Source organism: Gopherus evgoodei, chromosome 4, assembly GCF_007399415.2.
Source record: "Gopherus evgoodei ecotype Sinaloan lineage chromosome 4, rGopEvg1_v1.p, whole genome shotgun sequence".
NCBI classification, from domain to species: domain Eukaryota; kingdom Metazoa; phylum Chordata; order Testudines; family Testudinidae; genus Gopherus; species Gopherus evgoodei.
Window position 1 is genome coordinate 124494059 of NC_044325.1, and position 22598 is coordinate 124516656.

At 52.6% G+C, this 22598-nt stretch overlaps 2 protein-coding genes across 3 annotated transcripts; one reads left to right on the plus strand and one right to left on the minus strand.

The window, feature by feature from the left end:
- Nucleotides 1–1078: 1078 nt before the first annotated feature.
- Nucleotides 1079–8516, minus strand: TMEM109 (transmembrane protein 109). Of its 2 annotated transcripts, none has more exons than XM_030560901.1 (4): nucleotides 8392–8516; nucleotides 7299–7567; nucleotides 4101–4203; nucleotides 1079–3176 (listed from the first exon to the last, which is right to left on the minus strand). In XM_030560901.1, exons 2-4 carry the CDS (start codon nucleotides 7533–7535, stop codon nucleotides 2788–2790), a joined length of 729 nt encoding a protein of 242 aa, XP_030416761.1. In that variant the 5' UTR covers nucleotides 7536–7567; nucleotides 8392–8516; the 3' UTR covers nucleotides 1079–2787. The 2 variants fall into 2 exon arrangements, with proteins under 2 accessions (XP_030416761.1, XP_030416760.1); XM_030560900.1 differs by lacking the exon at nucleotides 8392–8516 and adding an exon at nucleotides 7749–8373.
- A 298-nt stretch (nucleotides 8517–8814) lies between these two features.
- Nucleotides 8815–20968, plus strand: PRPF19 (pre-mRNA processing factor 19). The gene is made up of 16 exons (XM_030560899.1): nucleotides 8815–9031; nucleotides 9806–9955; nucleotides 10915–10991; nucleotides 11229–11370; nucleotides 11612–11685; nucleotides 11777–11839; nucleotides 12052–12093; nucleotides 12369–12443; nucleotides 12945–13020; nucleotides 13315–13424; nucleotides 13624–13779; nucleotides 13919–13988; nucleotides 14474–14559; nucleotides 15314–15484; nucleotides 15886–15991; nucleotides 16202–20968. The coding sequence occupies exons 1-16, from the start codon at nucleotides 9013–9015 to the stop codon at nucleotides 16297–16299; spliced, it is 1515 nt and encodes a 504-aa protein (XP_030416759.1). The 5' UTR covers nucleotides 8815–9012; the 3' UTR covers nucleotides 16300–20968.
- The last annotated feature ends 1630 nt before the right edge of the window (nucleotides 20969–22598 follow it).

Genomic DNA, 22598 nt, shown 5'->3' on the forward strand with positions numbered 1-22598 from the left:
GGCAATACTGAGCCCACGCATAGCTGCTTTGAGATCAGGAGCAGCCTAGCCAGATGCAGCCGCCGAGACCCCACCCCTTTCTGCTCTGTGACTGTACAGTGCCTAGCATAATGGGGCCCTGGGCCATGAATGGGGCTGCAAGAGTCCTAGAGTTTAAGGCTACAAAGGTCCATCAGGTCAGCAAGCCTGACCTCCTGCACACCACAGGCCACACCACCACCCAGCACCTGCCTGCTAAACCCAACCACCTGGCCAGTGTGTGCCAGAGGCAGAGACCAGGAGAGAGCGAGGTGCACCAATGCCCGAGACCCCTGGAGCAGCAGGGAATTGATTGAGAGGTACTGACCAGCCTGCAGGGGCAAGGGGATGGGGCCCCACCTGCTGCTGGGCTGTCCCAGTGCTCCATTCGCATCCAAAGAGAGGGAGAGCTCTGGGGCTCCAGCCTCTTCTTGCTCCCTCCCTGCTGAATGGTATCCCAGCTCCCCCCCCGCAAGTCCTGAACTCCCAGCCCCTGGAGGCCCCACAGGGCAACTGGCCCTTCTCCTACTGAGCGGGGTGAGAGATAACAGCACAACTCCTCTCTCCTGTCCCACTACACACCCGTTCATCCCTGGGGTTTCTGGGGGCTCCAGGTGGTGAGCGATGAGCACAGACAGTTTTGTGGATGTTAATCTCCCCACCCCCCAAGGCACCAAGGCTTGTTGCCTTAAATATTACAGTCTGGGGTCTGGGAATCCCTATCTGACAGCTGGGTACAGAAAGGAGAGGCAATGGCTTAGCCAGGGTGTTGGCAAGGACTCCCTCCCCCAAGGCTCGCAGCAGCTGTCCTTACCTAGCAGCACCCGCACCATCCATCCCCTAGCAGCCAGGGCACCACTCTCTACAGCTCTATTTCCCCCACCACTCCTGCCCCACTCCCTGCTGGCAGAGGCTGGGACCATTGTTCACCCCACAGTCAGTGCTCTACTCTTCCAGCTGGGAAAGACTGGGACTCGGGGGGCTCTGTCATTCCCTGCAGCGCCACCTGCTGGGAGTGGCGGAAGAAAGAAACCTGAACTTGCCCATGGGCTGGACAGAGTGTGGTTAAATAGATTTTATTTGGAACCTGGTAACAAAATGGCCTGTTCATTTAAAATAGACAGAACTTTCAAAGCGCAGATTGGCAACCTCCACCCGACAACACATGCCCAGTCCAAGCCCCGGCCCCACTGGCCTCCTCTCCAGCCCCTAGCTGTGAATCCCTGCAGTTCAGAGATGCTCATCCTAGCTCTCATGGAGCTAGCACAGTAAAAACAGCAGTGTAGCTGGGGTAGCATGAACTGCGGAGAGTGGTGGAAGGCGCCAGCTATACCGAGTCTGCACCCACGGGGTTCAGGAGAGTTTGTACTCGGCCAGGCTGTCTACACTACTGTTTTCAGCATGCTCACGGGAGTGAGAGCTAGCGCAAGTATATACGCGAGCTGGGAATCGCACCCCTTGCTCCAAGTGAAGACGTTCCCTAGGGGCACGCAGGAGGATGGACAGGAGTTGCTACGTACCCCTCCTTTCTGATCAATTGTGGCCCGCTCCGCCACGATCCGGGGGCAGATTAACACGAAGGCCACCTGCCATACTTGAGGTGGCACCAAGAGACAACTCCCACCCCAGCTGTGACAAATGGAGGAGGAACTTCCCTGTGCCCACTCCCATGTGCTGTGTGTCTTTGGCTTGGATGGTGTTGGGGGGGAGGTTCTTAAAAAGGACCTGTAAACATTTTCCCATATGCATATATCCCAGTTTCCCCTCCTGACCCGCAACAACCACCATCCACTCTTAGCTTAAGAAGGCACCACTGGCTTGGATGAAGACACTTGGGGAAACCCTTCCCCTGTACACACCCTCCCTGATCAAAGATCCCACAGGGGTACACTGCCCCCTCCTGAAATGGGATACAATGCCCCTGCCCCCAGTTTATCTATCCAGCATCTGACTTTTAGAAGCACTGACCAATCCTCAACTCCAGCTGCAGTCAATAGGAGTGGCAAGAGGTCAGCACCTCTGTGCATCAAGCCCTTAGGACCCAGCCTTCTTAGCGAGACGGGTCCGGGGCTAGGTGAGGGGATGGGGTGATGGTGGGGAAAGGATCAGGCAGAGGTAGAGGGTGGAGGGAAAGGTCAGGAGCCCCAGTGCCAGCTGTAGGGCAGCATGGGAAGGGGACAAGAGGGAGACAGCAGGAAAAGGAGGAGGGACGGAATTCAGCATCTTAGCACCCGAGACCAAACCCCCACTTGGTCCCAGACTTCACCAACATCAAAGTAGCCCTTTTAAGCCCCAGTGTGACAAGCCCCATGACAGCAAATCTATGGGAGATGGCAGGGGTGGAGGCAGGCAGCTGAGGGAGCCCCTCCCATCCTCTGCCCATGAGATCAGGGCAGGCTGGGGAAAATCACACCATCTTCCACGGGTTCATCCCTCCACTCCAGAGAGCTCCCTTTGGGCTTCACTGGTCCCTGGGGTGGGTGTGGGGAGAGCCTGCAAGTGCCCTGGGGAATGGGGGTGGGGCCTGCGAGTCCCTGAGGTGGGCAGCATCTGTCAGTTTGTACAATGGGGAGGGGCCTGTGAGTGTGCAGAGAGGAGGGGCCTGAGAAGAGCCACAGGCTGGGTGGGGCCTGTGAGTGTGCACAGAGGGGAGGGGCTGTGAATACCCAAGGGTTGAGAGGCCCCCATGAGCATGTGCAGAGGACCAGGATTGTAGTGAATTGTGGTGTAAGAGTCCGTAGTGTGCTGGGAGGGGCCATCTCTCGCTCCTCACTCATCCTGCTCCAGGTTCCTGGGGGATACCCGCCTCTGCCGGCGCCGCAGCTCCTCCACCTGCCACTCCAGGTTGCGCACCTTGGCCTCCAGTTGGCTCCCGGAGTGGCGCGCCCCACTCAGCCTCCCCAGCAGGGCATACAGGGTGAGCAGGCACAGCAGCAGCAAGGCCTGCACCGAGGGGTTGGGCACCGTCGAGACGATCAGCAGGAAGCAGCCCAGGAAGAACGCCACCTTCAGCCCCCACATGACATGTCCCAGGATGGACAGCAACAGGCCCAGCAGCTGTGAGAGCAGCCAGTAGCCCACCACAGCAGCCAGGCCCCACAGCAGCAGGGTCTGCACCTGGGCAGGGCCCAGCTTAAGTGGCTGCACCACGTGATCTCCTAGAAAGGGAAGGAGGAGGAAAGTGGTTAGACACCTGTGAGTCATGATGCTGTGCTGACCCTCTGTGGGACTGGGGTAACCCTCATGTGCAGGCAGGAGGATGCGACAGGCTGCTCCTGGAGAGAAGGGCGTGATGGGAAAAGAGGTGATGGTTGCAGGAGTAACCCCTCCTGTCCTGGAAGGAGAAACCATGTTGTTTCCTAATCTCCACACACAAGCTCGGGCATCCTGGGGTGAGGTACTAGGGGTTGCATGTGTGAAATAATCCCCCTGCACTGGAAGGAGAGATCCCCTTGAAAGACACAAACCTTCATCACCAGACTGGGAGGCCTCTCTTTCCTTGGGGGAAGGACCATTTTTAACCCATCAAGTGCTGGAAGGGAAGCACCACCCCGCAGTGATACAGGCACTGAGTGTCAGGTTGGGACACATGCCTCTTTGCTGTGGAGGGTGGGACTGGGTCCCTCATGCTCCAGTTAGAAACAGTGATGAAACGGATCCTCCCTGCCAGGTAGGTGAATGAGAAACACCTGCTCTCCTCCATGGCATGCAGGTGAGGAACGTGCCCTGATGGCTCAGAAAGGCAGTGTCAAACAGGGGCTCAGACACTGAACTGGCACTCAGGAGAATGGGTTTTATTCCCAGCTCTGTCACTGGCCTGCTGGGTAACCTTGGCCATCTTCCTCACACTCTTTGTGCCTCAGTTCCCCCTCCCACCCTTTGTCTATTTGGTCTGTTTAGACTGTAAACTCTTTGGGGAAGGGGTTCTCTCTCACTGCATGTCTGTGCAGCATTTGGCACAATGGGACCCTGCTTTCAGCAGGGCCTGTCTCTCCCTGTGGGTCTGGGCAACACCTGGCACAATGAGGACCTGATCTCAGCTGGGGTCTCTAGGTGACACTGGTAAATATCAAACAACTTACCATTCACTCCGAAGGCGCTTAGGATCTGCCCTGCGATTCCGGACAGGGTGATCAGACCTGCCGAGATGCCAGAGCACACAATCCAGAACATGGCAGAGACGTTCTGCAGGGAAGAGAGAGTGAAAGCGCTTTTCTCAGTTGGCTTAGAGATACCCGAGAGAGTGACCAGGGAGGAAAATAAGGGGAGAGTCAGGGAGCATCCCACTCCTTCATGTCTGCTAAAGGCACCAGGTCAGAGCCTCCTCCCTGACTTGGGCCAAGCTCCAATTCACTGGCTGGGCAGGTAAATTCACATGGAAGTCCTACCAGGAGCTGGTGCCTGGCTGGGTGAGTACAGCCTTCCCTGCCAGTAAGGGGAGCAGCTCCTCATGTGTACAGGAAGCCCTGTGCCCCTGCTGCGTCCACCTTTGCTCCGGGATGAAAGGGAGACCTTGCCAGGGCTAGCAGAAAAACTCCAGCAGGTCCCTCTCCCCAGCTGCAAAGGAAGGAAGGATGGCTTGCCTATGGTTAAAGTGCTGGTTTAGGACTTATTCTTGGCTCCACCATAGACCCCCTGTGTGACCTGCAAGTCACTGCATCTCTGCAGAGCTCTGCTGCCCAGCTGTAAGAGGGGGAGAACAAAGTCTACTCCTCCACACTGGCTTTGGGCCTGTCTGGAGACATTGCTGCCTTTCAGATCTACCACTCCCTTGCCTTCAAGATCATAGAAATGTAGGGCTGGAAGGGACCTGGGGGATTCCCCTGGCACAGGGAGAGTCTTTGGAGAGCCTAAAGCGAGCTCTAACTACACTGGGAGCTGTTGGTGGACAGTGCTACAGTTTTCCTTGGGGAAGGGGTGGCATGGCCTGAGTGCCATTGTGCTCTGGCTATTTCTGACAGTGAGGGTAGCCTCTTGGGGTCTTGGGCAGCCCCTGAAGCTGTTCTAACTTTACCAGCATCTGAGACAGCCTCATCATAGGAAAACCACAAAGGTGGTGTGGAGTCCGTTTTCCCACCACTCCTTAGGCCTGCTGCCAAGCTGAGCTACGCTGCAATCAGGGTGGACTGATTTAAACCAAGGTGATTTACATCAGTGATTTAAATCACCAAGTGGACAGCCTCAGTTTTAAAACGATTTTAATTAATGGTTCCATTTGTACTTCAGTAATTTTCTAAAGACAAAAGTGTTCTCATTGGTTGATCTAATTTTAGAACATGCTAATTTACAACTAAATAGAGCCTTGACACTAGATTTGGTGCATCTTTTTGCTCCCTAGTGATAAGACACATGGCGGTGGCTCCTAGAGTCAGAGGTCAGATCCTAATGCCCATCTTGACTAAATCAGTCTCTTGCATCCAGTAGCCCAGCCCCCGTATCCCCCCTTAATACAGGACATGACCTATTGCACCATATGTAGAAAGCATGACCTCAAAAGTGAGCTGTTTTACTCCTTATTCTTTATCTTGTATAGCAGCCTTTAGCTCACAGTTTTTGATAGAGGCTCAGGGATTCGGCTTATTGATTTTTTTATTTAAATGTTCTAAGATATTACAATAAATGTAGGTCTGAACATATTTTGACTAAATTCAGGATTTCATTTTAAACAGGTTTATTTTTTAAAAGAAACTGATTTAAATAATTTTTTAAAAATCCAATTTAAAAACCAAACAAAAATACCCACAAATTTGTATCCATCCTGGCTGTAATCCAGCCCAGAGCAGAGACTCCACTCAATTTCTACATCCAAGAGAACGCATACAACAAGAGGCACAAGTATTTAGGGAACGGATCCCAAACCTTCAGCTAATTGGGTGCCAATGCTGCTATTTTCAAAGCCGGCTGGCTGGTTCCCCTGGTTACAGAGAGACAGCCAGTGTCCCCAACAAACAAGTCAGCCTAGGTGCTGGAATCTCACTCACTTAATAAGCCTTAATATGCTCTGAAGTGCTGTTGAACCAGCCAGCTGGCTCCAACACTCCGGATGAAAAAAACCAAAGGCTCCTTCTCTTTAACACACTTTTACAGCCTCCTTTACCATAGTATCTGAGCACTTCACAATCTTTAACGTATTTAGCCTCACAGCACAGACAGGGAAGGGCTGTTGTCCCACCTTTACAGCTGGGAAGCTGAGACACAGGGAGGCTAACGGACTTGACCAGGAAAGCTGTTCCTGGGGTGGAGGAGGAAACTCAATCCAGGTCCCCCAGTCTTAGGCTAGTGCCCTAACCACAGGACCATCTTTCTGCCCTTACCATTTCTGTGCACTTAATGATCCTTAATAAACCAAGGCCTACATTGGGAGGCAACTGTCACTTGACAGATCCGGTAAGAGGTTGTACGGGGCTGCCACCAGAAGAGCTAGGAATAGAACTTATGTCTCTAATGACAGTCCCAAGACTTTGGCACACCCTGCCTTCTGTCAGAGCAGATGGCTGAGTTAACTGAAATTTCCCTGGTCTGAAATCCCTGTGGGGGCATACCAAGCTTCTGGAAATGGGTAAGCTGGGATTGCCAATAGAGGCTGCACTGGAAATGTATTGTACCAGACTTCCTAACGTATCACAAAGTGCTTCAGGTGGCACATGACCAGGGTTTTATCACTGAATTTGGTTCACTGGTTGGATCATTAGTTTCCCCAGCTCGGGCTGGGTATTGACAGGGGAGTGTGATGTAAGCGCTGATCCATTCACCCCATACCAGATATTTTGCCTAATGTAGATAATAAAATAATACTACCACCACCTCATTCTTACCTATCACTTGTCATCACTAGATCTCAAAATACTTTACAGTAGCTTTTGCTTCATTTTATACATGGGGAAGCTGAGGCATGGGGGCCCCTTACCCAAGGTCACCTTGTCCAGCTGGGAATGGAACCCTGATCTGCTGAGTCCCAGTGGCTGCTCAATCCACTAGACTATGCTGCCTCCCTCCATAGGTCTCTTCTGACAGCTCTGGCAATGCTTAGAAAGTTGTTTCAATAGAACTGACGGAGGAGGTGACCCTTGATCCTAGAGAGCATTCGAGCATACCACACAAGTACATGGAGCTCCCCCCCTTTTCTTGACTCAGCTAGGATTCCTGCCTCCAAAGAAGTAAGCTGTAGCCCACGAAAGCTCATGCTGAAATAAATGTGTTAGTCTCTAAGGTGCCACAAGTACTCCTGTTCTTTTTGCGGATACAGACTAACACGGCTGCTACTCTGAAACCTGCCTTACCTCTGTCACTAGCTGAAGTGTGTCCCGGCCAATCCACTCCTCCAGGGTCTCCCTCATGCCCTGAGCCAGCTGGGACAAGAAGTCAGCATGGACAGCCGCCTCTCTCCAGGCTTCCCCACGATAGTGCTGAGTGCTGGCCACAGCTACATGAAGGACAGCAACTAACATCAGGATAGCCACAGCTGGTCGGAGCAGGGCTTGGTGGCAGCACCAGAGCGTAGGATCCCACCCAGTCATCTCTCCAGATCTCCTCTCAGTCCCAGGAATCTCTGCCAAGATAAAGGAGAGAGATGGCTAAAGGCACAGATCATAATGAAGTTATAGGATCCCTGCGATTCTGCTGGCCCCAGGCCAGCACCGTAATGTCAGGAATGCTGAGTAGGCGAATAACATCCCAGCAACCCCAGGGCAATTGCAATCTTTCCTTTTAGTTGAGAATCAGCCACTTACCAGTCCTTACTTACAGGCTTCGTGACCTCTCCCCAGCCCCCCACTCACTCCCTTGTGAGCTACATAGCCCCATGGAAAAGGAAAATGAAGGGATGACTCATGTCTCAGCCTGTGAGCTGTGAGTATGCAGACTGACAGGGAACCAAGCCAGTCAGAGAGAGACATTCGACACCCAAGTCCCTCCCTCCCTCTGGACCCCAAGCATTCACAGCATGTGGTGGGAAAGAGGTCAAAGGTCAAGCCTGCACCCATTTTAGGCAGTGATCGTATCGCACAGCCCCTGCTAAGTAGCTCAGTACTTGGCTGGGAAAGATTGAAAGAACAGCTGGGTGCTGCAGGCTGTCTGACTGGAAAGGAGGCTCTCTCTGTAATGGGCCAGCAATGACTCAGCAGCCAGAGTGGCCATCTTTGGGAAGAATCATCTAAGCCAGATCCAGGACCAGTCCTGACCCGCTGCCCAGGCCCCACGTAGCAGCATGTTGCAAAGCCCCAGCGTGGCGCACAACAGAAGGGAAGCAGCGAGGGCAGCCCAGGCACTGCTGGCAGGTGGCCAAGCTCCCCCTGTGTCATTGGGACCCCCCCGGTCCCCTATTAAATCAGCTGCCAGCCCAGAACAGGTGCTTTCCAGGAGCCAGCAACGCACGTGGGAAGCTGCGACACGGGGGCAAGTCGCCCGGCCCCAGCGGGAGCAACGAGCATCCTGGATGCTCCGGGCTTCGTATGTCCCCGCCAGCTGCCGGGCCCGTGACCGCCGGAAACGGCCCAGCAACGCGCCTGGAGCGGCGCAGCCGGGGCGGGCTGGCGTCGCGCAGGGGGGGACGGGGCAGGGGCTGCCCGGCTGTTGGCAGGAGCGCGGCTGGAACGCTGCTGCTGGGTGTGACACTCAACTCCGCCACTAGGCCCGGGGCCGCTGGGAATTGTAGTCATGAGTGTCCGCCCAGTGCATTCTGGGAATTGTAGTCTCCAGGAAGAGGTGCATGCCGGGAGCAGCCGTTCCGGCCAGGCAGTGGCCCCCCTCCGGAAACGCCCGAGCGGTAGCCGGAAGGTCCCGATCTATTTGGCGTGCCGGACGGGGCATGCCGGGAATAGCAAAGTTCCGTTTCCGGCGAGGGCTGGGCTCTGGAGTCTCCCGCGCGCGTTGGGGCCCCGCGTGAGCGAGTGGACGCGGAACGGGACCGGCCTCGGTGGGGACACCCTGCCCCTCCCCCGGAAGCAGAACCCGTGACCCGGAAGCAGAACCGGGACCCGTAGGGGAGACGTCGCCATGTCCCTCATATGCTCGAGTGAGTGACGGGCTGGGAGCTTGCAGGGGGGTGTCCCGAGCCGGCCCCGTGGAGCTGACATCCCCCAGCACGCGGGCCCTGGTGTCTCCCCAACGCAAGGAGCCCAACGAGGAGACTCTAAAACCAGCCCCCACCCCCCTCCGTGCCCGGCTCTTCTGCAGAGCCAGTGACCCCGCCCCCTCCCCACGCAGGGCCCGAGTCTGCACCTGCATCCCTCCCTCTGCATGGCCGCTTCGCCCCAGCGCCGGCGTCGTGTGATTTCTGAGAAAGGAGCAGTGTCTGGGTTGGGAAGGCTCAAGGACAGACAAACAGATCCCCGACCCTGTGCTGAGGTGTTAGGGCAAGGAAGTTTCATAGCCAACACAACGATGGGGCCGGCATCACCCACCACTGGCTGCCCGAGGGATCAGGTACCCATTTTGCAGCTGGGTGAATTGAAGGTGGTCTTCCAGAGTGAGATTCAGTGTGACTCCAACCCACAACCTACAGGACTGTGGTGGAGCACTGTAACCCTTTGGCCACTGTGCTACTAAATAAATAAGAGTGGGGAGAATCAGTGGAGCTAAAATATCAGGAAAAACACTAGCATGCATAGAAAAAGAATAGGGTAAACATGGAGACAATGTTACCCATGTAGAGGCTGTAGGAAAGACTGATCTGTGTCTTGTTGCCTTTCTCTTGGGGCTTCTCTGTCTTCTGGTAAGCATGGGGTACGGGGGGGATTTAAGCTCTGTTTGTCCGTTTGTCACCCCTTCAGTCTCTGTCTCTTTGCAGTCTCCAATGAGGTGCCAGAGCACCCTTGCGTGTCTCCGGTCTCAAACCACGTCTATGAGCGAAGACTGATTGAAAAGTACATTGCGGAGAATGGGACTGATCCAGTGAATAACCAGCCACTGTCTGAAGAGCAACTGATCGACATCAAAGGTATCAAGCAGAGGGGAGTGGAGCTAGAGGTGTGTGACCTGGTGGATTCTCACCAGCTCCAGGGAGTTGGGTAGACTATCATTACTACCCTGATGGCTTGAGTTTTACAGCTCAGCAAGCAATTGCCTGGTGGGCCAGGTTGGTCTGACCATCACAGAAAAGGTTGGGGAAGAAAGGACACCAAAAGAATGTAGGAACCCTTATAAAAGGGGTGAATCAGGATTCATTTTATTGTCACCTACACCCAAAATCTTTAGGATTTCTCCATAGTTCTTTTCTCAAGCAAATCCAAAGTTTCCTGGGGAGGCAGGCCCACTTTCACCAAACTCTGTACCTTTTTCTCAAGGAGTTTGGCTCTCCTCTGGCTCCTTTCTGGAGATGTTTTTTTCTTGCCATGCATTCAGCTTTTTTGAGTGCTGCCTCTTCCTTCTCTGCCCTGTTGGAATAAGCTGGGTTTGGCTTGTATGGGCCAGAGTTCTCTGACTTTCAACAGTCTGAGAGGACTGGTTAAAGGGAGTTAGCTGCTTAGGGATTTCTATTCCTCTCCCTCCCATTGACAGTTCACACTATCAGAAGAGTTGCATCACTAGGGTTTGGGGGTCTCTACTGTACCTGATGCTGGCCACCATCCTAGGTAGGCTACTGAGCTAGCTGGGTCACTAGCCTGATCTGGTGTGGTAGTAGGTCAGACACCAACGTAGATGCTGTGACCCAGTATGGTGACTGCAGAGATACTTTAACAACCTCATTTTCTAATGAGATTCTTCCACCAGCAGCTGATGTAGGCATACAGTAGAGGATGAAGTGAGGGTGCAAATGGATCTGGATAAAGGGGTGGATGAGTGGGTGTGTTTGAGGATGGGCGTTGGGGATGGAGAAAAAGTAGAGATGCAGGAGACAGGGAAAGTGATTAATCCTTGCTGCTGAGGCTAACACACCCCTGTGTGTCTCATTTACAGTTGCCCACCCAATCCGGCCCAAGCCACCCTCGGCCACCAGCATCCCGGCCATTCTGAAAGCCCTTCAGGATGAGTGGGTAAGTGCTGTCATGGATACAGTGTTGGGAGCCATTGAAGTGGGCAGATGATGGGAGGGGTGTCGGGGCAGCAGAAAGAACAGGATTCTGCTCTGATTGGGTGGGAGGACCCACCCTCTTTGCTTGCTGAGGTTGAGTGGAGCCATCCACTCTACTTACCCCGGTGGGCGGAGCTTGCTGGGGTGGGCAGAATATTGAGCCCTGGCTGGCTCCCTCACATTGTGAGTCCTTCCATAGGATGCCGTCATGCTGCACAGCTTCACGCTCCGCCAGCAGCTGCAGACCACTCGCCAGGAGCTGTCGCACGCACTCTACCAGCACGATGCTGCCTGCCGCGTCATTGCTCGTCTCACCAAAGAGGTCACTGCTGCCAGAGAAGGTAAATCAGTGGGAGCAGGAGGTCTGACTGAGGACAAGGCTGCAGCACCATGGGGAGAGTCAGTCCCGGGAGGGATTCTGACTCTAATGCCCTGGGAGCAGGCAGGGGGAGGAGCTTGTGCCTCTGGAGCAGGCAGTACTGATGGGGAAAAAGTAGCTGTAACAAAACCTCTGTGGCACTCCTGTGAACCTGCAGTTGGCTCCCATTTTAACCCATTGAGCCGCTGTTTGTGTCTCCGCAGCGTTGGCGACTCTGAAACCCCAGGCTGGCCTCATAGTCCCCCAGGCTGTGCCGTCCTCCCAGCCAAACATCACGGTGAGTCCCTCCTGCACAGCTCTCTCCATGTGTCTCCTGATTGTGCTCTCTCTTCTGCTGGACTCATGGTCCTCTTCTTTCCCCAATCCAGGGTGCTGGCGAGCCAATGGATCTGGGAGAGCTGGCGGGCATGACCCCGGAGATCATCCAGAAGGTAAAGAGTCATCTGTTCCAGATTCACCCTGTGCTGTGCTACAGGAGCGACTCTCATTACTGCTTCCCATGCAGTCGCTCCTTTTCAATCTGCCTGCCCCATCTGTTGTGCCCTGGTGCCTGCATGGCGCAGGCAGGCAGAGAGCTGCCCTCCTGTGCCAGCCTTCCGGCTGTTAGCCTCACAATTCCTGAGTTCACTGTTCCATTTTCCAGCTTCAAGACAAAGCCACGGTGCTGACCACGGAGCGTAAGAAGGTGAGAGCCTGCTCCCTGGATCCCCTTCCTTCCCTGGGGTGGGGGCAGGATCTGAGGGGGTCTGAATCGGGAGGAGGCTCTTCCTTGGAGCAGAGGTAAAAAGCAGGGAGGTGAGTCAGTGGTTTTGGAGGTCTCTATTGAGGGAATCTGTCCTGTGAGGAGGAGGAGGGATCTCTCTGCTCGCTGGGTGGGGTTGGCCGGGTAGGGAAAGGCAGGGGACTCGGTGCTCTCCCAGGAGCATGGTCATTTCCCTTTGGGTGCTCTTCCTTCTTCAGAGAGGCAAGACAGTTCCAGAGGAGCTGGTGAAGCCAGAGGAGCTCAGCAAGTATCGACAGGTGGCCTCACATGTGGTGAGTTCTCTGATGCAGATGGGTCGAAGGTTAACTTTTAGGGTCTCAAACCTTGCTCATGGCATCAGATGCCTTCCCCAGATTCAACTACAGAGGGCTGTGCTGCTTTTCAGAACCCAGGCACATTTTTGTCCCCACCCTGCTGTGGCAGCAGGGGGTGCTGTGTTGCTAGGGAAGAGTTGCTGTTTCTCCCTCTTGGTCCACTGAGGCTCTGGAGTCTCATCTCAGCAGGAGGGCTGTTAGCCCTGGTGCATCTCTTGGCACCTGGACCCCAAGCTGTGTCCTGCTTGCTTCTCTCATCTGAGCCAAACAGGTGCTGGCTCGCAAGCACTGGGAGGGGAGAGTGGGGGAATATAGCAGGGTGTGGAGCGGATGTGGGTGGGAACAAAGAGCCCTGGTTATGGAGTCTGTACTCAGACCTCTTTGCTAGGGTCCCTCCCTGCCTCGAGGGGTTCTTCGTGCTTGGCAGTGGTTCCGTCTGACCCCCTTTTCTTTGTACAGGGCTTGCATAGCGCTAGCATCCCAGGGATCCTCGCTCTGGACCTCTGTCCTTCCGACACCAACAAGATCCTCACCGGTAAGACAGCCTCCTCGGTGCCAGCTTCTTCCACCGGGCTGGCGGGGATTGTGGCCTCTGGAACCCCCGATGATGTTTGCCAGAGGATGGGGATATGGGTCAAAAGTCTCCCTGTTTCCTGGGCACACCCCTCTTCCGGCTGTGGGCTGCTCGGGATGAGGTAGAGGGCATTAAGGACCTCTCTACACCCAGTTGCCGGGGATTGTGGGTCTCCTTTAGTTCCAGGGTGGTGGATGTTGAGGAGAGATGGGTCTGCAAAGCTCTGGGCCCCACCCCTCTCTGTTTGTGTTCCAGGCGGGGCGGATAAAAATGTCATTGTCTTTGACAAGAGTTCGGAGCAGATCCTGGCGACTCTCAAAGGGCACGCCAAGAAGGTCACCAGCGTAGTGTTCCATCCGTCTCAAGTAAGGGCTAGGGCCAACTCCCCATCTCCTTTGACCATGCCATGCTGGGGGAGGGATTCTGGGGCCACCTCTTGGGGGTCTCCAGGTCAATATCGCAGTCTCGTCCCCTCCTACAATGTGCCTTGCTATTAAGCTCTTCTTGTCCCTCCTAATGTTGGTGCTCTAACTCCTGTGCGTGTTCTCTCCCCCACACACCTAGGAGCTGGTGTTCTCTGCTTCTCCCGATGCCACTATCCGGATCTGGTCGGTCCCAAGCGCCACTTGCGTGCAGGTTGTCCGGGCCCATGAGAGCGCTGTGACAGGGCTGAGTTTACATGCCACGGGTGACTATCTCCTGAGCTCCTCTGATGACCAGGTGAGACCCAGGTCGCTCCTGACCCCTTCTTCCTCCTCATGTTGTTGGAGCTCACCTCGATCAGCGAGCTGGTGTGGGCAGGAGGCAGTGGAGGGCTGGCGGCTGTGGGATGCATTCACTCCTTGTTCTTCTCTTTCAGTACTGGGCTTTCTCTGATATCCAGACAGGCCGTGTCCTCACCAAGGTCACAGATGAGACCTCTGGCTGCGGTAAGGGTTGGGTATCAGGGACCCCTGGCTCGCAGGGCCATTGTGCCCCATTTCATTTTAGCTGGATGATTTTCTAGAGTGTAAGATGAGGAGCTTGTTAAGGATATGTTTCAGAAATAGACTGTAGAACGTGGTCACTGTTAACCTTCAATTACATGTTTTCACTCCCTGCATGTTAATCTAGTGTACAGTTTAAGTGGAGTCCAACATCAAATCATATAAAGTTGCTTTCTGTAGCATTTTTACTAGATCCTTTTAAAGAAACTATTTTATATGTTAGAATAATGTTGTCTCCTAGATAATCTTTCCATATTCTTGCTGGGGAAGAGGCTGCAGGAAGGGCTGTGTTCTGTGTCACATGAGTCCTTGAGAACCCTGTGATGGGGAAGGCTGGGAGAGGGCTTCGCTTTCTGCTGTGTTCTTTTGTTATCCCAGTGAGACTCCCCCAGCAGTGTCCCTGAATCTCTCTGTCTCTGTCTCTCTAGCTCTCACCTGTGCTCAGTTCCACCCCGATGGGCTTATTTTTGGGACAGGGACTATGGACTCTCAAATCAAGATCTGGGACTTGAAGGTAGGGCTGGCTGGCTGGGTGTGCCTGACTGCTGCGGAGCCTGGTGCTGGAGGATGTTGGCAGCTCCAGCCTCATGACTAGGAGCGCACTCAGACTGAGGCCTGGTCCCTATATACTTTCTAGAGCATGGGGCTGTTAGGCCAATTACGGCCTTCTGCCTGGCACACGAGGATCTCTGTTTTCATAAAAGAAAGATGCCTCTAGCTCTTACTTTGTTACGACCATTCCCCACGTTACTGGTGTGCGAGTGATGCAGCAGTGGCTGAGTTTGCAGACAGCCTGAACCAGTGGGTGCAAAGTGCTCCATTCAGCTCAGTGAAGTTAGCTCTGCAATGTAACAATGCTGTACATTAGCACTGACAGTGTTCAGTGCTGGTTGAAGCACGCAGGAAAAGAGAGGTATGGTCTTAACTATGGAGAGCTGGCCATGAGTAGGTGGAGCTTGGGTGGTGGGTGGAGCTTGGCTATCATGGATGTCTTCCACTCTGTCCCCTGTTGGATAGTGTGCACAGATGTCCTAGTTGGGTGCTTTTCCTAGGGAAAGAGTCGCTCTGCAGCCGGAGTCTGGTTGTGGGGGTGAGACTCTATCACAGCACAAAGGTCTGCGGAGAAGGCTCCTGTCCCCTGGACCAAGCTCTTTTCATGAGAAGGGAAGATCCAGCCTACCTGCTGCCCCCATCTTTTCCCAGCTGGCCTAGGCTCGACTCAGTGCCTGCCTTTCAACAATGGCCGACTAACTGTCTATCTGTCTCAGGAACGCACCAATGTGGCCAACTTCCCAGGGCACTCTGGTCCCATCACCAGCATCGCATTCTCAGAGAATGGCTACTACCTGGCCACGGCCGCTGACGACTCCTCCGTCAAACTCTGGGATCTGCGCAAGCTCAAGAACTTCAAGACGCTGCAGCTAGACAATAACTTTGAGGTGTGTGCAACCCTCCTGCTCTGTCAAGTCCTGTCCCTGCTACCCCAACCTCTCCCCAATATGAGCCAGCTGAGGGGTGTGACCTGGTAGCTTTTCCTTCATGTCCTTGTGCATCCTAGTTTGACTGGGCTTCTCCCTGCATCAGGGAGCCAGTGCCTGGTATGGGATGTGTGCACGTGTGTTGAGGGTTCTCCTTCTCCCCAGGTGCCCAGAGTGGGAATATGGGCAGAGGTCCCCTCTGGGAGCCAGGTGTATGGTAAGAGTAAATGAGTGTGGGGGGGAGGGGCTTGCTTAGTATGTGGAGGGGGAGGTGAGTACCTGGAAGCCTGGTACAGGAGGGAGAGCGCCCCTGGGTCTGGCTCAGAGTTGTGCCTGGGCTCAGATCTCTCTCTTCTCTGTAGGTGAAGTCCCTCATATTTGACCAGAGCGGTACCTACTTGGCCCTGGGCGGCACGGACGTCCAGATCTACATCTGCAAGCAGTGGACGGAGATCCTCCACTTCACAGGTGAGGTGCTCAGCCGGGAGAGTCACGTGCCTGTGCTGGGATCAACAAGTGGATGAGTGAGCTGCTTCTTTCACTGTGTCCCTGAGATCCCATCCCCATGGAGTGTGCTGCATGAGGTGGCCCTGGGATGGAGGAGAAGGTCTAGTAAGATTAACTGCAAATTAGCCATATGGTGTCTCTCCCCTAACCACCTCTCGTGTCTCTCTACAGAACACAGTGGTCTGACTACGGGTGTGGCCTTTGGCCACCATGCTAAATTCATCGCTTCCACGGGCATGGACAGGAGCCTGAAGTTCTACAGTCTGTAACCTCTTTTCCTAGGATCTGGGGGGATTGGTTGTGTCCTTTACTGTAGTGTTGGGATTACTGGGGGGAGGTAACGGGTGGGTGGGGTTATCATTGCTTTACTTTGAAGTATCGGGGAGGCCAACCTAGCGCACCCCCTTCCCTGTGCTCAAAGGCTTTGTCTTTCCAGCTTTGATTCTGTTCTGTGATTGTAACAAATGAAATGGAACCAAACCCCTCCACTGACAGACAGCTGTGAATGAGAGACTGGGTGGGGGAAAAGAGTGGGGTGGCACAGGAAGGGAGAGAGGGGGGGATGGGGAATGTGCATTTTTTTTGTAAGCAGCTATCTACTTTCATTAAAAAAGATAAAAATAAAGAACATTGAACCCTCATGGGGTGTGGGAGTTGTGTGTACCTCCTCCCTGATGAGCTGTGAGGTAGCACATGCTGGGGAAAGAACCCCTAGACCTTGGGCAAGGGGATCTAAGGATAAGAGATAGTATCCATGTCATCGGAATCCCTTCTGAGTGCTCCCAGTGCTGTTTGAATAGTGATGACTGGAAGAGAAGTGGGAGCCTGCGTAGGGTCAGTATGCCCTGGCCCCTTTTTGCTTCAGTTCTCAGCTGATGAGTAAAGTCTTGGTACCTGGATGAGTTGTGAAATTATCAACCTCCTTTGAGTTTGTGGGATAGCACTGGACTTGCTGTAGCTTCTTGTACGAACAGGCTCTTGCTGTTTCTCACGTGGCCCTCAGCTTGTGATCTCCAAATGCCTTTAAAAATATGAATCCTCCCCAGTCCTCTGCAAAGTAGGTACGGAACGTATCACAATCCCATGTTATAGCAAGGGCAGAAAACATGGCAGAAGTCATGTAGCAGGGCTGGGAGTACCAGGCTGCAGGCCTGAAGCCCTAGCCCGTGATCTAACCACCAGATCAGGCCCCTACAGCAATTCACAGAATTTAGTTTTGGTGCAGTTTGAACACTGAAGATGAAATGGGTCATTTTAGTGGGGTTTGAAAGGGATTTGTCAAAAGGTGGCCCTGCTGAAGCCCAGGACTAGTACCCCTGCTTCTGTTTCCCCAGAAATAGTACTGAAAGACTTTCCAAATGTGCATAACCCTTGCAGGGTTAATTTATTACAAGAAACCACCACAGGAGTCCAGAATTCCCCCACACAGTCCAAATTGTATCTGCAACACACCAAGTACGCTGCTGGTCTCTCATCCTGCTCAGACTCCAGGACAGCTCTGGTGTCTCATCACACCTCATGCCCAGCTTTCAGCCTCACCTGGCTCTGAGTGCAAGCCAGCTTACCCTGTTGTTGCCTTCAGCCTCCTCTGGTGCAGGAAGGGCAGCAGGCCCAGGCCCAGCTCCTCCATTGGCTTCCTGACACTTCCTCCCTCTCTCCAAGGAGGGTCTGCAGTGCGCATTCCCTGCAGACCTCTTGCCCATTTCCTGATTGAGTCTGTCCGCAGGCCTGCCCCCATTTACAGAGCCTATGTGCCCTCTCTTAAAATCCACTTAGGAAGCAGCTCATTAGCCACAGGTGTGCTGGCTTCTCCCCTCAGAGGAGTCGTTGGTACCACTTCAGCAGCTGCCTTTTCCTTAGAGTGGATCTGCTCAGCACCTCTGTGTGTGAAAGCCAGTGAGATCCTTGCCTCAGTGGTAGCTGCAGGCATGGTTGAAGGAGCCTTATTCAAACACCCATCTCGCTATCACAGCAGCATCTCAAGCAGCCATTAGGGCTAGATCCTGCTGTGGGGCAAGAATCAGTCCTACCCTCCATCTTATTCAGCACTGGTATGAAGCCAACTGGGGTGCTGTCAAGATTCTAATCTCCTTCCCAGCAGCTGTAAGCAGCACCATTTTGCAGGGCTTAGCAAACTGACACTGAAAGCCAGAGGGATGAAAAGTCCTTTGAACCCATTTTGAAGGCAGCTGCCCTTTGACTCGACACCCATAAGGTTGTGCTCCTCTATGAAATGGCAGCAATAGGGATTGAGTGAAGGAACCTTTGGCTCTTAACACATGAGCATCTATCTCCTGCGTCAGCCAGTAGAGTTATCTTTGTTAGCCCTGGCTGTAGTAGGCTCTCTATAGCCAGTTACCACTAGAGGGCCAGAGAGCTATGCTGAGTGGGAATAAGTTACATACACAAGGTGCTGGACTTTCCAGGTCCTTTAGATTCCCCACCCACCTCCCATTTATGATTGGCCAGAAGACATGTACCCCACCCTCACAGTTCTGGCTTCAGTGATTCATGCATCTGTGACCTTCATGTCTGGTCACTGCAGTTCATAGTTAGCAGTGACCTGATGCAGAACTCATCTGCACCTTGCTGTGTACACATCACACAGATGCTATTCTCTGCACATGACTTCCCACTGAGCTAAGGGCTCTCAGTTTCCAAAACCCTGCAGGGGAAGTGGGCCTCAGCCACCTGCGATCACTTTCCTTCTGGGAGCTCTTGTGTGCCATCAGAAACTGTGGATTGGTGATAAGTTGTACAGTCAACTGCTGGACCACACCTTGGTTGTTGGGTCTCTTGTATACATTTCATACAAAACCAAGGTCATGCAGGTTTATTGCTAAAAGTCTATAACAGTACACAGAAAGGTTCAGTGGGCTATCAGTTTCTGGGAAGCCATCTCCTGGAGCATTGTTTAATTCACCTTACCCAGGTGACGCATTTCAGCTAGGAGTATTTTCCAAGTTACAAAACTCTTTACACATCACTGACAAACCCTTTCCTAACTTGTTCCTTGTCTTCCTCATTTTTGTTTTAGATACTAGTATTCCAGCTACTGGTCTGGGAGGGTATCACCCCAGCTGGTACTGGGGCAGAACATTAATGCATTTTGTCTTTGACACTTACTTTTGCATGCAAAAGCTGACTTCAGCATTACGGGATACTTGACAAGGGTGAATAGAATGGACATGGAAAGAGTATAATACATTTGGTTAACTGCCCAACACCCCCTATATTTATTGATACCATGTACTTAATACTTATTAACACTCCATGGGGGAGGCTCACAGGAGACAGAACCTTCCCTGGAGCCAGCTTGAGAATATGGAACTTGCTGGGACCTGAAATAATTTGTACTTGCATTACAGTAGCACCTCAAGGCTCCCACTGATCAGGGCCACATTGTGTGAGGCTGTGCCATGCTCAGCAAGAGACCCTGCAACTGAAGCGTGGAATTCCCAGAAGGGCCTGAGATGATTGGGTGCCTAAGGCCCAGGGAGAATCAGTGCGGTTCCCTGGAAAACCCCAGTCTAATTCAACAAGCCAGGTAGTGCAAGAAATGCAGCATCATTCCGCATTGGTAAAATGAGGATCAGAGGAACAGACACACTTGCCCAAGCTCACATGGTGGTAAAGGTGAGCAATTGATCCTGTATCTCTTGCCTTCCACAGCTGCCTCTTACCCCCAGGACTCCATCTCTCTAACTTTGCCAGGACTACTCTTCATGCCTTTTTTTTTTTAAACCTCCAGAATTGTCAGGGTGTGTTTCAAAACCTCAGCCCTGTTGCTCTGTGACAACACCCTACCTCACACATCCCCTGGAACTGTCCCCTGCCCTGTACTCTGTTTCTTTGTTTAGGAGGCCATCATAAACCTTGCCCTGCTCACATGGACACCTAGCTATCCTCAAGTGCAAAGCCAAGCCTAGTTGTTTACAAGCACACCATCAGCTAAGCTTTCATGATAGGTCTGCAGGAAGTTTGGTAGAAAAAGGCTGACCCCATTTTAAAAGCATTTCCTCTCAGACCTCTTTCTTGGACAGATGATGGCATCTGACCTGTTTATTAATTAATCTAGATCACTGTGATACTTGCACTGAGGTGGCTGTTTTCAGATATGGTGCCCCAACTGTGGAGGGCAGTGTTGCTACATTGGAGCTAGTAGTTAGCTCTAGGGAACCGTGAGTGGCTAATGTTTGATCAGCCTCTATGGTAGCCTGGTGGAAGAGTTAACAGCACGGTTCTGGGTGGGTGCAGAATGAGTGGAAGATAGCCCTCTCACCATTTCTTCAGGAAGTTTTTTGATGGTTGTTTCCCCACAACCTTGACCAGCAGTTTCTGCTATGGGGATTGCATTCACTATCCTCTATAAAACCATCATTGCATTCTAACAGTTCTAGCATACATAGAATTAAAGGCCAGAATTAAAGCTAGTCTGACCTCCTGTGTGTGTCAGACCATTAAATGTCAACTAGTTACCTCTAGATGTAAAGCCCTGTGTGCATACAAGATTTTTATGGCATCCAATCCACAAAAATGGCCTGCAAGTATCTATCCTATGGAGCTCAATCACTTGCTTCACTAAAGTCTAACTTCTAGAAAGAGGTCCATCTAGTCTTGAGAGGAAGACAGAGGCATGCTGTAGTATCAGCCAATGTTTCCTTCTAGGCCCTTTGAGTTGGGGAGCAGAATTAGAGTTCATTTGAGGCAGACCATGGAGAATAAGGAGACTGGGAAGGATAGGGTCCAAACTATCCACCCCCCACATCTCTTGTCCTGGAGAAAGGCTTTTCTGAAGTTCCTCATTGGAGCTGGGAGCTGAAGGTGGCTCTTCCTACTATCTCCAGGTTCCTCCCCACATTTGTAACCTAGCCTGGGCATGGACAGTGTTGCTAGCTACCTTAGCACAACCGTAGGAAGTTGTGACACCCAGGAAAATGAGCAATGTTGCAGCCTACCCACCATGACCTTTGCTAGGCCAGAGCACTGAGGGTGCAGGTGTACCCAACAACATACCACCACAAGTGAGATGCAACATGATTGTCTTATTTCACAACTCCACTACAAAAAAGTTTAAGCCTTCTCAGTTGACCATCTCTTCCAGGTCAAGCTCACAGTAACAATAACCGAGGCCACAATGTTAAGTGAGAAAAGTGCCAGGACCACAGAGTGCAGAAGCATAGGGTTCAAGTCTTCTCTGGAGCCAGGATCAGGGGAGGAGGAGAGAGAAAAGTGAGATGGAGACAGACTTGCAGGGGGTAGAAGGATCCCTGGTGCCCCCTGCCATATAATGGGAAGTCATTACTCCCATTTGAAATCCTAATTGGGACACTTAGGATGAAGGGATTCATACAGTGTCCCTGTAAAGCTGAGAGAGAATCCTAATTCTCTCCACCCCTGTGAAGAAGCAAGTTAGATACCCCTTGGAATAAGGAACTTCTTCCTAACCACTCACTCCTGGGTACAGCAACTTATAGCTTCTGAGCTCTAATGCACCTGAGATTACAGCCACCCTCCAAGAAGCTGTCTGGCCTAGTGCCACCAGCTTTCAGGCTCCCTCAGTTACTCAGGGTTACCATGCCAGAGGACACTCTTAACTGGTGTTAACTCACTTTTGTCTTTGCCATCTTGCCCAGGAGGCTGCTGAGATAACTTCACCCACCCACAAGTACTCACCAAGTTCAAGGGTTCTGTTCCACTTTGGATGCCATGGAACCAGTGACTTCCTGAGAAAAAGAGTGTTGGAGAGGGCCTTACATTGTTCACCAGGGCTTCCAGAGAAGAAGTGTGAAAAGTGCACCTAGCAAATGGGGCAGAACCCCCCTTAGGGCCCAGTCACAGAATGCCAACTGCTGCCCGGTAAGGAGTGGAAACAGAATCCATGGGTCCTCATGTGAATGACCCTGGATGTATGGAGGAGACAAGAGCACCAGTATGCGTGACCCTTTTTCAGCTCCAGGCATTGTGCTATCTTGCAGCAGTAGTCATGCAAGGCTATTGTTGCATTTGGGTGGCAGCCTGGCTTCAGTGGTGACTTTTACCAGATGCCTTTGACAGAGGCAAGGTAGCCCACAACACATGTAGCCAGGTGCACTGTATTTTGAAGGTTATACAGAAACAGCTGACATGCAGGTCTTCTGCTGAGGAGAAGAAAGGCTATGTTTGTGTTATGAGATCTTCATATGGTAAGTAGGATGCACCCTCTTCTAGTATTTAGATCCACAGAGATTGAGTGATCTGGTGCTCGTAAAACAGTGCCTCACATCTGCTCTACAGATAAAATAGATCAGACTTACTTGTAGCAGCGCCTGGTGGACAAGTGGTCCTGCAGGCCTCCAACTGAGAGGGGTGACAGGCAGATGCACTACAGAAAATATACACCTGAAACCCACAAGTTAGGAGCTAGTTAGATCTGGCCAGGGCTACTCAGTGCACTGAGCCAGCTGCTGGGAGGTCCTATTTTCTAGAGGAAGCCTCTTATGTAGTATGTTTAGGGAAGGAGAGTTTACTTAGGACTGTTATCTGCAGGGTTAGAAAGGCCCCTAGCACTGAGCTTGATGAGTTTTGT

Excerpts from the sequence above, each read along its gene's own strand:
- PRPF19 (XM_030560899.1), top strand. Across the intron at positions 10,992-11,228 it reads AAGCCCTTCAGGATGAGTGG|GATGCCGTCATGCTGCACAG; the intron begins GTAAGTGCTGTC and ends GTCCTTCCATAG. Across the intron at positions 11,686-11,776 it reads CCTCCCAGCCAAACATCACG|GGTGCTGGCGAGCCAATGGA; the intron begins GTGAGTCCCTCC and ends TCCCCAATCCAG.
- TMEM109 (XM_030560901.1), bottom strand. The coding sequence starts at position 7,535 with ATGACTGGGTGGGATCCTACGCTCTGGTGCTGCCACCAAGCCCTGCTC. Across the intron at positions 4,204-7,298 it reads CACTTCAGCTAGTGACAGAG|AACGTCTCTGCCATGTTCTG; the intron begins GTAAGGCAGGTT and ends TCTTCCCTGCAG. Across the intron at positions 3,177-4,100 it reads AAGCGCCTTCGGAGTGAATG|GAGATCACGTGGTGCAGCCA; the intron begins GTAAGTTGTTTG and ends TTCCCTTTCTAG.